The following is a 14,284-nucleotide window of genomic DNA, read 5'->3' on the forward strand; positions in this document are numbered from 1 at the left end:
GTGTCTTGGATAATCACATTTAAATGTCACTTTTAACAGAATGTGAATGAAAGTGAGCTGCTTCCTGCTCAAACTTATCCCTGTGTTGTAGGAGAAATAACAATATCCTTTCTATTTTGATTTATAACTATATGATATCTATCTCCTGACTACAAATCTATCGGTTGTTGTAAATAGGACACATAAATACCATAATTCCAGAATCAGGACTTGGAAAGGACCTCTGGAGATCAGCTAGTCCAGATGAACCAGTCATCTGAAAGAATGTAATACCAGTACTAGTCTACCTACAGGGCTAGCAGTGCCCACTGTCTAGTGTTTCAAAGAAGCATGCAAAATTCAGAAGTCCAGGAGCTAGGTTATTTATCTGGCAAGAAAAAAAATGTCTTGGCCTCAATGACATATCAACAGAAACCCTGAATTTCAAAATTAATACAGCAAACCAATGTTCTTTCAGCTTTCTTTGAATTTGGACAGCAAATATGAAGGATTAAAATATGGTCATGCTCTGATCCTTGATAATATCTAGAACTATTCCTTCCTTTCTATCCAGTGACTGCATTTTGCATTCATGTTCATCTGGTGGCTGAAATATTTTCCTTTCTGGCTTCTCTTGTCCTCTGTTACTTCTTAATCCTTCAGATCCAAAATTGCACATGAAGTCTCAATATTTACAAATGAGGTCACAAACCTAACAGCAGCTCACCAGTAAAAATATGTTAATATCCAGAAGAGAAGTCTTAAGTCTGACAAGTGTTACTCGTGTCTTACTGAGGGGTCTTAAACACTGATACAGGAACCATACCCAGAAGATGGGTAAAGCTGGAAGTGGAGTTGTTGATGGAATGGCTTGGGGCACAGTGTTTAATCCAGAAAGATAATAGATGATAAAAATAATATTTTTTAGGCATCATTTTACCTTTCCCTATTGAGTTATATTCAAATAAATGTTTACCTCATCTATCTGTTTCTTTATATCTATTTGCTGCTTCTAGATCTTCCAACTGTAGTTTCTGCTCTTCTTTGCAATTTACTTTTATACTTGTCTAACTTTTTGATATTATTTCAGCCATCAGTGTGCCTTCCTCTGCACAGCTGTCCATTGTCAAATTGATCTAGAATTAATCTGTAAGGATCCAAAGTAAACTGATGCATCTCTGGAAAACTGTCTCCTGCTTTGCCATTAGTACCAGTTACTAATTTGAATTAAAATCCACTTTGTTCTTCCCCATTTTCCCTTTTTGAGGCTGGATGCATTTTAAAGTCCAAAGTCAAGACAGGATTTTACTCAGAATTTAGTGTGAACCTGCCTTGGTGTGAACGTGCACATACCTTTTGCTGAGTTTGTCTGGCAGTTTGATTACTTTTTTTAATCTGTTATTAAGAGCAAAAGCTATTTTTTCACATCTACTTTTTTACCCTGTGGAGCTTCTTATAAAACCTTTGCAAAGAAATAAAAAACTAGGAAATAACTGAGATTGATTGCAAAATATGGGAGGAATCAACTAAAGTTTAAATGGTTGAAAGCACTTGTCCTGATTTGATCTGACACAGTTGTTTTTGTTTGTAGAGGCTTGTCTGGTGATGTGTTTCAGATACTTGATGAAAATGAATCAGTGACTTAGCTGATACTGAGCTGTGCTTACACAGGGCCAAGAGCTTTTCAGCTTCTCATGCAGCCTTGCCAGGAGAGGTTGAGAGTGTGCAAGGAGCTTGATGGGGTCGTGGCCAGGACTGCTGACCTCAATGACCAATCCCTATATTCCGTACGATATGGCGTATGCTCAGTATTAAAAGCTGGGAGGAAAGAAAGAAAGGCGTTACATGTGGAGTGGTAGTATTTCTCTTTCTAAGAAACTATTACATGGGATGAGCACTGCTTCCCTAGAAATCAGTGAATATCTGCTTGCAAATGGGAAGTGGCAAATTAATTCTGTGTTTTGCTTTGCTAACACATACAACTTCTGCTTCACCTAGCAGACTGTCTTTACCTCAACCCACAGGTTCTTGTATTTTCTGATTCTCTCCCCTTCCCAGTGTGGATAGAGTGAGCAAGTGGCTGTGTGGTGCTGAGCTGCCTTCCAGAGTTAAACCTAACTGCCTAAGAAAAATACTTAAGCAGTAAATCCTAATGAATGAAGATATTTGTGGTGCCTAGGTGAGGTCACCTTTCCTGAAAGGTAGCTTAATGGTAGTAATTATGTTAATGATGGTACCCACCTACGTGATAATGCTACATTATAAGCTTAAGCTTTATGTATTTATTAGTCAAAAGTAAGTCACTGTAGTATATTGTTTACATACTGCATGAACAAAAAAATGCAGCAAATATTTTTCCTGAGAGTAAATTAGATATACAGCAGGACAGCTGTAAGGCATACATAACCAGCCCCATAATTCTACTTCTTGCTCCCTTTTTCTAAATCTTCACCAAAATAATCTTCCACGCTACATTGTTAATATTATATTATCAATCTTGTTTGCTGTAGGAGTTCTGCTTGTGCTTATCTGCTATACTTTAATTAAGTACAACAAACAAAAAAAATAGTGGGTATTCTGTAGTGTATCCACGTGGCTGCCTGAATTTTTATGAGGGAGAATCACTTCCAGAACTACTGTTTTTAAAACTTTCATTTGATTATTACCCCAGCTATTGAGCTTGCTTCCAAAAGATTATGAACAACACGTGCAGCAGCTAACTACCAGTCAGCATGTCTGTTGTTTCTCAGCTTCTAAAGCAATCATTAGTATCCTTTTTAATTGAACCCTAAACATCTGCATAACTGCTAAGTTATACTGGAATTTTTCTGAAACTAAAATTAGAAGAGACTTTTTTTATTTTTGAGAAATATGCTAGTAGGAAATAATGTGCTCTATGTATGACCCTAAAATTGATAGATAATAACATATATACCTTGAAACCCATCCATACTGATAATAAATAATGATATTGATCTCGATATGAAGAATTAGTCCAGTTTAAAGCTATTTGGGTCTGTGAGCACACATCATTTTATAACATTTTTCTAGCATTTTTATAGCTATTTTTATAGCATTTCCCTGTAGTCCTCACATGTACTTCATTGCCTGTCAATTAACTAGCACTTGCTGAGAACTGCTGCTTTGAAGCCAAAAAGTGTAATAACTCATGAAGTTTTGGTTTCTTAATTTTTCTGTCCACTCAACTGCACGATGTACTAACATTAAGAAACCCAGTCTCAGACAAGAATCCTTAACTTCTGAGATTAATCTGGACATCTGGGTTGCTGTTGGGTGAATACTGTCAGAAAAAAAATCCTTCACACATACCTCAGTAACATATGCGTAAATCTAGAGTGTTGTGTCACAGAGGAAATAAAGGTATGGCATCCAGTTCCTCTGTAGATATCCATGTTGATCTCAGCGTAATGTTTTCTACACAGATATAAGATGACAATAGATTTTCATTCCTTCTTCTTTGGCAGCAGGGGCATTTTTCAGATGCTTGATTTGTGAAAATTTGGACAGCACCAAAATATACTTATCATCTGTTGCCATAAACAAAGCCTTAATTACCTTTCTGGAGATAGCAATAGCAGCTACATAGTCATCTCTAAGGAAGGAAGACATTGTTTTCAAACTGACAGAAATAAATCATTTCCACACAGCTATGTGGACTGCCCTCACTATTCTTGGATAAATCTGTGGGCTGCAGTGTAAACTCTATACCATTCTCGAGAATCTGCATCTTGACAGAAAGTTGCAGAGGAAATAAAAGTCATTCAAACTGAAAACTGTTTTGGAACATATTACATTAATACCACTTTATTTTGCTCTATTTCCTAAGAAGTGTAGTCAAACATATTACGCTTCATAGCTCTACTGCTTGCAGGATCTTCAATGACTGTCATTCACCCAGCAGTTATTTTTCTTTCAGAGGAGCTGATAGCCTGCATTGGCATCTTGAGCCAATACTGCATACCAATCTTATGAATCAGCTCAGTGTAAGACTGTTTTGGTATGTAACACAGCAAGCATCCGTAATGATTTATTTTTCCTTGCTTCAGGTTCGGTGATCAATAGTATATTTTTATTGCATATGCTATGCAACAATTCAACCATCTTCCCAACCATCTGGAAAAGCTGATACTCTGAAGTTACACATTTGTTACAGCAATCAGTTTTGCTCAGCACTGATTGAGAGCACTTTAGATTGTGTTCCAGTGAACTGAGGAACATTTGCATGTTGCAGCAATCCTCTGTGCCCCTTCAAGGTATATCAGAGTTACCACAGTTTAGGATACAAGAGTGAATGTTTCTGGTAGTACAGTAAGTTGTTCTGAGACTGATCTTGGTTTTTGCAGATAAAGGACTGTATCTGTGTCTTCAGTCAGCAAAGAGAAATACAATGCAGCATATCTTGATATGAAGTATCATAGATATTACTTCTGTGCTAGTTAAAAAAATTGTTTCACAGACTTTTTGAATGCAGTACACTTTATTTAAAAGTATTCAAAATGCATTATCATTAGTTTTCCAGTGATCCATAGTTTTCATTTTCACTTCCTCACTTGTGTAAAGTCAATGACAGTAAGCATCTGCAGCCAGTCTCTCTACAAGCCTTAGTGAAATTACTGTTACTGATTGTTGTTCTTGCAGTGTTTTGTTTGTTCATGTAGTTGACAACAGCACATCATAAACCACGTATCATGTAACTCACTGTCCCTCAAACAGAAAATATGCTGTACAAACATTTTCTCAGGGACCACCGAAAGATTTCTTCCTGTCAATAAATGCAGCTATGTTCTTTTGATAAATAAAACATGGAAAGTTCTTCTGCCGTGGAAAATAGCTCTGGAGTCTCCAAGTACACTGAATGGTATTACAGTCTTGTTCATGTTTTGGTGATATCTAGAATTTGAATTTACTACCACTTGCTTATAATGGCATCATAGATTGGAATCTATTTACAGGCAGGCTGCATCAAAGAGTATTCAATTAATTTATTTTCTCAAGGAACATTAGATTGGCATTTGTCTTCTCTGAATCTATGAATTATGTATATCCTCTGTGCTCACTTGCAGAAAAGCCTACTGAGTCTTCCCTCTCCTGTAATCATGCTTGGCTATGATTACAGTGCTTCAAAATTTCATTAAAATACTTCATATGCTTAAAACTACACAGAAACCCAACGCCAGGTACAAAAGTAGTAGTGGGGAATGTGTATACAGAGTGGGTATCAGAGAATTTAGTTGGTTTTTGGGTAACTATCTGTTGTTGCCTCAATTGGTAAATGTAGTAGAGCTTCAGATGCTTTTTTGTATGGTGGGCAGAGAAATGGAAGACAGCTACATCAGCTTGCACAGCTGTACAAAAGGTTCTTGAACTAACGGTGATCTACTCACATTAATCTAGAAGTTCATAACATTCTGTATTAGTGTGATTTTGCATTCCTAGCATAGTATTGTTCACTATCACTTGTCTTCTTGCAATGCTTTGAAAATTGCTTTCCCAGTGCTGCATAAATGTGTAAGCCATACTCAAGCATTAATTCAATGTCAATTTCTTTGCCTTCTGCTGCATGTTACAAAGTCTTCTCCCTGAAAAATGGCCTCAGTCACTGATAAAATGTCAAGGAACAAAATATATTTGTTACTGCTAGTTGTGAATTAAATACAGAGAAATATAGAGTTTTTGTTTCAGCAGTAAATTGTAGAACTGAAGACTGCAGCATCGGGTTTTTTTTTTATTCTGTATGTGTCTGGCCCCTGTTTTAAAAGCATCTGATGACAGGATGCTTTGCTTTATTTTCTATTATTCCTTCTCACTGACAAATCATCTGAAGTATAATTTGAAGCAGCCTATGCTTGACTTACTGCCACTCTTTCGATTTCCTGAAAAAAAAAAAGCAAACCAAAACCACAATGAGGACAAGCTCAGAACAGTGCAGGAAAAGAAGCTGGAGTCAAAAGTAAGAAAAGGATGGAGAAGATGAACATACACCAAGAACCACAGAAGAAGGAACCAGAGGCAACTGATTTTCAGACTTTTCTGATTACTTCTCTATTCAGTTTACAAATAGTGGGGGAGTTTACTAGCATTTCTGCCCTGTGTTCCAAACTGGCCTTTTCTGTTTCTCCCATGCTATTCCCCTTCAGTTGCTCCTAAAAACTACTTCTCGCCTACTCATCTCTAAGCAGAAATAATCTCTAGTCTTTGCTGAACACCTGAGAGGCATAAAAAGTCTGTGCATAGCTAGTATCAGTTGAGATGATATAGGCATAGCTCTCAGCTGGCTGGGGATGTGTGAAGATCATTTCTGTTCACTACTGAAAGCTGATCAGCAAGCTGAGAAGTGAACGGAGACTGCAGGTTGGTAAGCTTAGGGGAGCAGATGCTGCCTTTGCCTCAATGGGGCAAATCCAGAAGCAAGTAATAGAATGCATACCAGCAGAAGTATGGTCAGCAGATGAAGAAAAAGAGAAGAGACAAGTGCACAGTGGAAGAATTACATATTTGGAGGAAGGTAGAGTTTAAAATGAGGAAAAGACATAGAACAGGATTTGAGAAATGTGGAAGGTGAGAGAAAGGATAATCCAAAACTAGAGAAAAGAATAGAAATCAGAGGAAAGATGAAAAGACATGAGTGACTGAGGAAAGGAACAATTAGACACGGGGGAGGAGTGACTTAAAAAAAAGGACTGTTACGAAAAGAAAAGAGAGAACAATGGGAAATGTTCTTAGCCAGGTGAAGGAATTGCAAGCAGCCCACAGCTAAAAAGAGAAGCATGCAGTAGCATCATGTTCACAAAAAGTGAGGTTGATTGGACAAAAGATATCATTTAATCTTTCATAACTTAGTAAAATGGAAAAGCTGTGTAGTAAGCCTGTGAAAGCTGTTGTTCAAGAGACTGATTCACTCGTATGCAGAATGACCAGTGAGCTTAGAGACAAGGTGTGGGGGGCATCAGCAAACTAAGAGCATCAGTCTTTGTTATTTCTTGGCAGGCATAGGTAACAGTGCATAATCGCTGATAAGAAACTGGGGATTGTGAATATGGCAAGTGGTGAACAGTAAGAAAAGACTGTCTGTGAGATGCCTGTGTGCTGTAGCTGAATGTTCTGTAGAGATTTATGCAGAAATGCAGAATGCCAAGAAGGACACTAATGCTAATCTCAGTATGGTGTTGAAAAGGTTACTCCAAAATAGGTCCACATCTTGCCAGGAACACACATTCATGGTTGAGGGTACTGCAGACACACTGCCTGGAAGCAAATTTATGCTCTACCAGGGATTTTTGGGAAGCCTTATGACACGTTGGAAGAGGAAATAGGGGCCAATATCGTCTCTCTATAGCATAGAGCTTTCTTATCCTTCTCATTGGAGTGTATTTCACCTGATTTTTCAGTGATGTCAAGTGTCAAGGCTTTTCTAAAAGAAACCTGGCACTGAACCCTGCAAGGTGAGGTGTGTTCAGAACAGGGGTGTAGCAAAGAGTACTTTCTAAAAATATTATTTCACTTTTATACAAATATTAATCTACTGGCAATACAAATGTAGAAAAAAATTGTTCTAAACAGCTCCCAGCTCATGAAGTTTAAGCTTCCCTCATCTATTATTGAAGTAGGAATAACACTGGGGAAATGGCCAAATATTAGAAAACCCATCATACCTGAAGGTTGCGGTGTTTTCTCTTTTTTTGGCTTCATTTTGTCTGTCCTAAAAATAAATAAATAAAAAGTTCAGGAAAAAACACAACGCTGTTGTAGACAACCAAGGGGATAACACTATTGCCAACAAACCCACGAAAGCAAACTAACAAAAAAGACAACAACAAAATTTACCTTAACAATCTTGTTATGTACCAGTATTAAATAGATGCTATTTTAAACTCTTTCTGTCTGCAGTAGGAATATCTATTGCTAAATGATGTGGTAAGGCTTGCTTTGAAGCGAAGGCACATGGAAACTGTCTTTCAAAAGAACCTGAACAGCTGAGAAGCCAGAGTATGGCTAATTGGAAACCCCACCCAATATTCTTCAGCTTCCTAGCACATTTAAGACATCAGGAGAATTGCAGTCTGAAAAGGTGTTATTATATTATTAAATTATATATTTTCCAAAAAAAAAAAAAATTTTCAACACATTTTAATTTCAAAGTTCAGCATTGAAAACCAAGTATACCAGAATCATTTCTCAACCATATTTACCTGCTCTTCCTTCTCTCTTTGCTTTTGCTGTTTATTGTATCCAGAGGATCTTTACTCTTTGATTGCATGGTGGTTTCTAGCCTGGTTGCTTCCTGGGAGCTGTTGAAAGTTGCCCTTTCCTTTTCACTTTTTTCGGTGGAACCCACACTATCTGAGTAGAGAACTTGATTGGAGGAGGTTTGTTCAGTAACAGTTTCTTCCTCTGTTTTGGGGTTAGGCACGTTTTGTGAGTTGTTGCTCTAGACAGAAAAATGAAAGTTAAACAGATACGGTTGCAACAGACATTAAAAATGCTTCACACATCACTGATCAACACAACTGAAACTTGATGATAATTTCCTGTATGCCAGTCTGTTATATATGAACTATTCAGCAAATAGCTGCCTTCTACCAGTCTGGCTGTCCACTGTAGCATTTGCTTTCAAGAATTTTCTTTTTCTGTCCTTTAAATAGATCAAATGTACTTGCCCTCTTTGCTTATTCGTTATCAGCATACCAGCATTTGTTATAAGTCTCATCTGTGCCGTGTCTTTCCTTTTCTGCTTTTTTTCCAACTATTTGTGGAATTGAGTCCCAAAAATTCATTTAAGAGAATACCCATAACTGCAAGGAAAAACTAAACACTGAACATTTTATAGTATAGCATTTGTAGATCATTACAGTTTTATCAGGGCTAGGGTGCACTCAGTGTTTTCACTCCTTTTACCCTGATCTTTTGCAGGGGGTTTACAACAAGCCAGCTATTTTGATAAACAGAATAGATCCTTCAAAACATATGAAAGGTTTGGCTTCAGAGAGACAGTACCGATTACACTGATAGATACTATATAGAACACTGATAGAAACTATACTCTCTAATCGTTCAGCTTGAAGATTTGATATCTGTTTGCCAAAGACTTACATTGTCTGGTGACTTGTTGGGGCTGGGAGCTTTCTCATGACTCATGCCAGAATCCTTACATATTATGTTGACATTGGTATTGCTAGTATCTTTTGGACGTCTCAGGAGAGAGATTAGCTTCAACCAGTGGTGGAATAGTTGCTGTTGTTGGTCTGGTGGAGCACAGAGCTCTAGATAATAGGAACGGCCATTTACTAATTTTAACATGAGCTGTTTCTTATCTGTGCTGTGAACAGAGAGTTCTACAAACTTCAAGGGCAAGAACCTGAAAAAAACAAAAAGATATTATGTCATCAGACTTGAAGATAGAATTAGACTACAACTGAGAAACTGGAATAGGGAAAAGAAAGGTGCTGAGTAGATTTGGACACTCCTCTTTGAGTGACACTGTCTTTGGAAGAAATGCTGAGCAGCAGTGCACAGAATGGAGACAAAGAATGTCAGCTTCTTTCCAATGCCTTTATTCCACTGCCTTTTTCCTTGACAAACCTGCACCTCCAATCTTTTCACCAGTTTTCTGCTTCTGATATGTTTTTGTTTTTTTTAAAACTTACTAGGTATTTTCCAGTCGTTTTCCATCTGTGTATATGTATATGGGTAGCACTGGCCTAAAACGATGACCAGAGTGAGGCCTAAATTTGTGTCTTTAAATTTCAGTGATACTCCTGACTTCACTGTGTTAATGCTGGAAGAAAGTGCAAATGTGAGATCTGTTCATAATCTGATTATTAAAAGAAGGAAAACCATATGGAAGGGGGAAGCTCTTCAAGGACTTATTTAACCCTTTTCAATGCTCACTCACCTGCTAAGTGTTAGCTGTTCCACTTGAGATGGATTCTCTGAGAATTTCTGGAGATTTGCCATTATTTCCTGTGGGGACACAGGCACCTTGTGTGCTAGCAGCATTCCACTGGGCATTGGTGAACGGGCAGCACAGATGCCGATGGTCACGCAGGTCGGTCGATTGTGAAGATTAATCAGTTCCCCTCTTTGGTTAATCTGAACAACAACAAAAAAACAACACTCTCAGAGAATATATTTCAAAGATATTTCACAGTGATTCAGCCTGGGATTCCTAGGGCTTATGTAATGAAATGGTGAGGAGAGAAGGGAACATGGAATAATGAAATGGGTATATATATGAGTGAAAACAGAGGAAGAAATTTGAATCAGGATAAAGAAGGATCACTGATTATTTTGTAGTCTCCATCATTAGGTATTTGACTGCTGAGGTAAGAAAAGACTTCTGGGCTACTATGTCAAGTTAATTTTATTGTACACATGATGAAGAGACACTCTGTTCTGATGACTCAATGTCTGTCAGAATTACTGCGATGTTAATGAGACCTCACTTTGAGCCAGGATCTTGATAGATGATGTAAAAGTACAGGATGGAAAAAGATTACAGATAACTTACGTGAAAGACACAAAATGACAGAAAAAAGAAATGAGAAAATTCTAAGAAAAAAATTTATATGCATGCTCAAATCACTTGGTATCTACCATTGTCAGAATTGGCTTTTGGTAGACATCAGAGAAAAAACTATTCTAAGAAGAAATTTGAGGGATAACAGTGTATTAAATTAGTGGATATCTAGTAGAAGATCTTTCCAAGTGTAAGACATGGAATATGAAAAAATAGATCAAAGGCTATTATTTTTTAAATCTAGTGGGAATAAGTCAGTGATGAAGCTGTTTTCACAGGCTGTTTGTTTAAGGCAACAGCCTCCTAGAGAATAAATTGGGTCTGATAAATAAAGCAGGGATCAATCAAATACCATGAAAATAGAGACTTGCAGCTAATTAGCATTCTGCACGTGTACCAACAATGCAAGATTCAGTTAATCAAGGCAAGAACAAAGGATGTTGCAGTTATCACAGTGAGGTGATGAAACCCTATTAAAAAGCTCTGTTGATGTACATTTTACAAGTAGAACTCACGTGTTTTAGATACACTGTGAATGTAATATTGTAGACTTGCAGACTGTTGCCAAGGTCATGAAGGGTTCTGTCGCCAGTAAAGGATACTGAAAGGACAGAGGTAGTAATAGGAAGATTACTGAGGAAGGTTGACAGCTCTTTAGGGTAGGTTGAACTAAATTTGATGGCTAAACAACCTTAACGAGCTAGCGCAAAACTAGAAAATTTTGTAGAAAACTAGAAAATAACACTGTCCTACTGGAAAAAGCAGGGACTGACAAAGAAGAATGAAAACATCATTCTTGGACATCATCTAATTTTCAGCATAGTTGTTGCTGAGATTCTAGACCATGAGACTGTATGAGAAGAGAAACATTATATCCTTGTCTTTATTTTTGTTCTAAATGAGAATATGTGCGGTGGGAGTAAATGAATGAAGAGAAACTGTTCAGAAGAGGAAGGAAAGAAAAAAGTAATTTATTTCATCAATTTTACATTGATGCTTGATATTTCATCAAATTTACATTGAGCATGCAAAACAAAAAATCATTTAAATTATTTTTACCTGAATAAACCTGCTTTCAAGCATGGGAGCAGAGCCAAAAAAAGCATATTCTCCTTGGTTAAGAAGTCTCTTGAGGTCACCCATGATGGATTTCTTACTTGATATAATCTAGAGTCAAACTCACTACTTATTTCGCCTGTCCACAAAACAAAAATAAATATACATGTTAAAAAGAAAAAGGAAAATAGGAAAGTTTATAAATTGGGATTGTAAAAATAAATAAATACAGCATTTTATTATACTACAAAACTCAGAACATTTCCCCAACACACATTTTTATGACCATGCAATTTTAAGTGCAAAGGGAAAAAAACTTAATAGGGCTTTTTTCACAGTTCTATACCTTTTTTTTTTAACCTTTTTTTCTCATTTTTTTTTCCCCCAACGTGAATATAGCAACATATTTTGTAAATGACAGAAGTCTTTGAGCTGTTCTCAGTGGTGGTTTGGAATGGTGACTTCTATCTTTGTGTCTCATGGATCTCTTATGTGTTTATTGGGAGTCAATAATATAGAGATGAGTGAAGTTAAAATTCTCCAGCAGTTAACTGAATGAACTCTGTGGACATAATAGCTTCACAAGCTGTTGGGGCTAGGGAAAAGTCAAGGTTATTCATTAATTACATTTTCTAAATCTTTATTGGAGAGTTAACAATCTATTATCCCAAGTAGATACCAAAGTCAAATGATTTGTTGAAGACTGCACAGTATGTAACAGAATGTCAGTAAGAACAGAAAATCCCTAGTCTGTATTTTTGGGAAAAAAAACCACAAAAAACAAAAAACCCACAAAAACAGATGTAGTAGGCTTCTACTTCCCTTCCATACCTTGTTTCACTCACAGAAATCCATTGCTTAGCTAGAGGAATATACCTACAGAAAGAGAGGACAAGAGTACACTAATCCCTTCTGCAGAGCCCAGTGGAATTCTCTCAGCACTAGAAACCCATCATTGGTGGCATCATAATGCATCACTAGGTTTGTGTTCTCAACGGTCCTGGAAGCAATTATGTTTATTGGTTAAGTAAGGGCGTAGTGATAACTATGCCTGTATTTCCTTGTAACACAAACACACTATTTAGGTACTCCTGCTCCAGCAAGGGGATTCGACTAGATGATCTTTCAAGGTCCCTTCCAATCCCTGTCATTCTGTGATGCTGTGATTCTGTGATATCATCACAGATTTTTGCACTGATACAGTCCTCTCAGAGCTGGCTACTAGGGAAGAACAAGACAAAACCTGTGACAGATGATGAGCTCAGAACCGTGTCTAACCTTAGCAGAAATATTATTGTCAACAGCTAGGGCAATCTTTCAAACCTACAGGATTCAAAAAGAATAAACTGAATAGGATTGGTGATAAAAGGACCCAGTAGCAGACCCAAGCAAGACCAGGCAAAATGAGATCAGACAAGGTGAGGAATGAAATCCCAAGTCCATCTTAGGTCTCCATCCTGGGATTCAAGACAGCAGCAAGAACAAGAGGAAATAAAGCAAGAGATAGGACTGTAATACGTGCTCAAGGACATCTGTTCTAGAGTCAGGAATAGAGACAAACACACCCATAACCCAGCTCAGAGGAGGAGCAGGGACACAGACCAAAGCTTCCCTGCAGCTCCCAGATGAGAGGTGGTGGTGTGTGAGAGAGGAGGGGCAGGATGAAGTGGAGGTAGCAGGTGAGGCTGGTCAGAGCAGTTAAAGTCTGTTGGTGCACTCTGGAACCTGGCACAGGCCCAGGATGTTAATGAGCCAGTTTAAAGTTGTATGGATATTCAGATGTTTTACTCTTGTTTGTAGGTTTCAGCTTCTCTAACCTTTCGTTACAATCAGCTCTTGATGTGAACTTTTTTTTTTCCCCACCCTAATGTGATAACACCTGTTTCAACTGAGTCTGGTGCTTTGACAGGGTTTTGGTCATGAGTAATTACCAGGCTGGCTGAAGGAATATTGATATTGCAAAACAGGAATTATGTTGTCTGACAGTTTGAAGATCTATTGTGTATTGCAGTCTTTGTGTAGGTACACATTTGCTGTTTCCTTAAGTAAAAGCCCCCAAGACAGTTTGTCTGATTGTACTATGCACTAACACAGCAGCGTCCAGCAAAAATGTTTTTTGTTCTCTCCACTGCACAACTTCAATCCAGTGTTAAAGTCAATTATGCTTTTCTTTCCCAGGTGGATTTTAGTTGTGTAGTAGACATAGACACAGATAAATAGTGTTGGTATATCAACAGCAACAAGAAGAAATAGTTTTTCCAGAACTGAATTACTTTTTTCTCTTTAGCCAATGGAAAGGTAATTCTAAACATCACAACAAGTGAGCAACAGAGCTGGAGGAGACTGACTCAGCAGACAAATGGTCATAGTGCTTACCTGAACCAGAGAAGCTGCAAGTCCCGTCCACCCTCCCAAGTACATGTGTACACTTAGCTAGCTCTTTTCTGGAATGCAGAGTATAAGCACTATGAGAGTCAGAGCTAAGACTGTGTTAGGAAGCAGTAGAGTAATTCCTTAGCCATTGGGCGATTGGCTATTGCAAATGGTGTTGCTATTTTTCAGGACAAATTCTGTATAGTTTTTGGGAGAGTGAGGTGTGGGGTGAAAAGCTTCTGCAACTCTGTGCCGCTGGCTCCCAACAGTAAGCTCCAGCATACATACCCAGCCTGCCCTGTAGCTGGCTCTTGGATCCCAGTCTCTCAAGTTGATTGG

At 37.8% G+C, this 14,284-nt stretch overlaps 1 protein-coding gene across 2 annotated transcripts; it reads right to left on the bottom strand.

The window, feature by feature from the left end:
- Positions 1 to 3,850: 3,850 nt before the first annotated feature.
- Positions 3,851 to 14,149, bottom strand: GARIN2 (golgi associated RAB2 interactor family member 2). 2 transcript variants are annotated; one of them, XM_052695208.1, is made up of 7 exons: positions 13,949 to 14,149; positions 11,576 to 11,711; positions 9,893 to 10,089; positions 9,091 to 9,355; positions 8,190 to 8,428; positions 7,653 to 7,699; positions 3,851 to 5,873 (listed from the first exon to the last, which is right to left on the bottom strand). In XM_052695208.1, the coding sequence occupies exons 2-7, from the start codon at positions 11,657 to 11,659 to the stop codon at positions 5,815 to 5,817; spliced, it is 891 nt and encodes a 296-aa protein (XP_052551168.1). In that variant the 5' UTR covers positions 11,660 to 11,711; positions 13,949 to 14,149; the 3' UTR covers positions 3,851 to 5,814. The 2 variants fall into 2 exon arrangements, with proteins under 2 accessions (XP_052551168.1, XP_052551169.1); XM_052695209.1 differs by lacking the exon at positions 13,949 to 14,149 and adding an exon at positions 12,404 to 12,568.
- Positions 14,150 to 14,284: the final 135 nt, after the last annotated feature.

The sequence above is a fragment of the Tympanuchus pallidicinctus genome, unplaced genomic scaffold, assembly GCF_026119805.1.
Source record: "Tympanuchus pallidicinctus isolate F22 unplaced genomic scaffold, pur_lepc_1.0 scaffold3, whole genome shotgun sequence".
Classification (NCBI taxonomy): Eukaryota; Metazoa; Chordata; class Aves; order Galliformes; family Phasianidae; genus Tympanuchus; species Tympanuchus pallidicinctus.

What these genes read in the sequence shown, in the direction of transcription:
- GARIN2 (XM_052695208.1), bottom strand. Translation starts at nt 11,659, where the DNA reads ATGGGTGACCTCAAGAGACTTCTTAACCAAGGAGAATATGCTTTTTTT. An exon ending in AAAGAGAGAAGGAAGAGCAG is followed by an intron (nt 7,700 to 8,189) that starts GTAAATATGGTT and finishes ATTTATTTTTAG; the next exon opens with GACAGACAAAATGAAGCCAA. An exon ending in GAAAACACCGCAACCTTCAG is followed by an intron (nt 5,874 to 7,652) that starts GTATGATGGGTT and finishes TTTTTTTTTCAG; the next exon opens with GAAATCGAAAGAGTGGCAGT.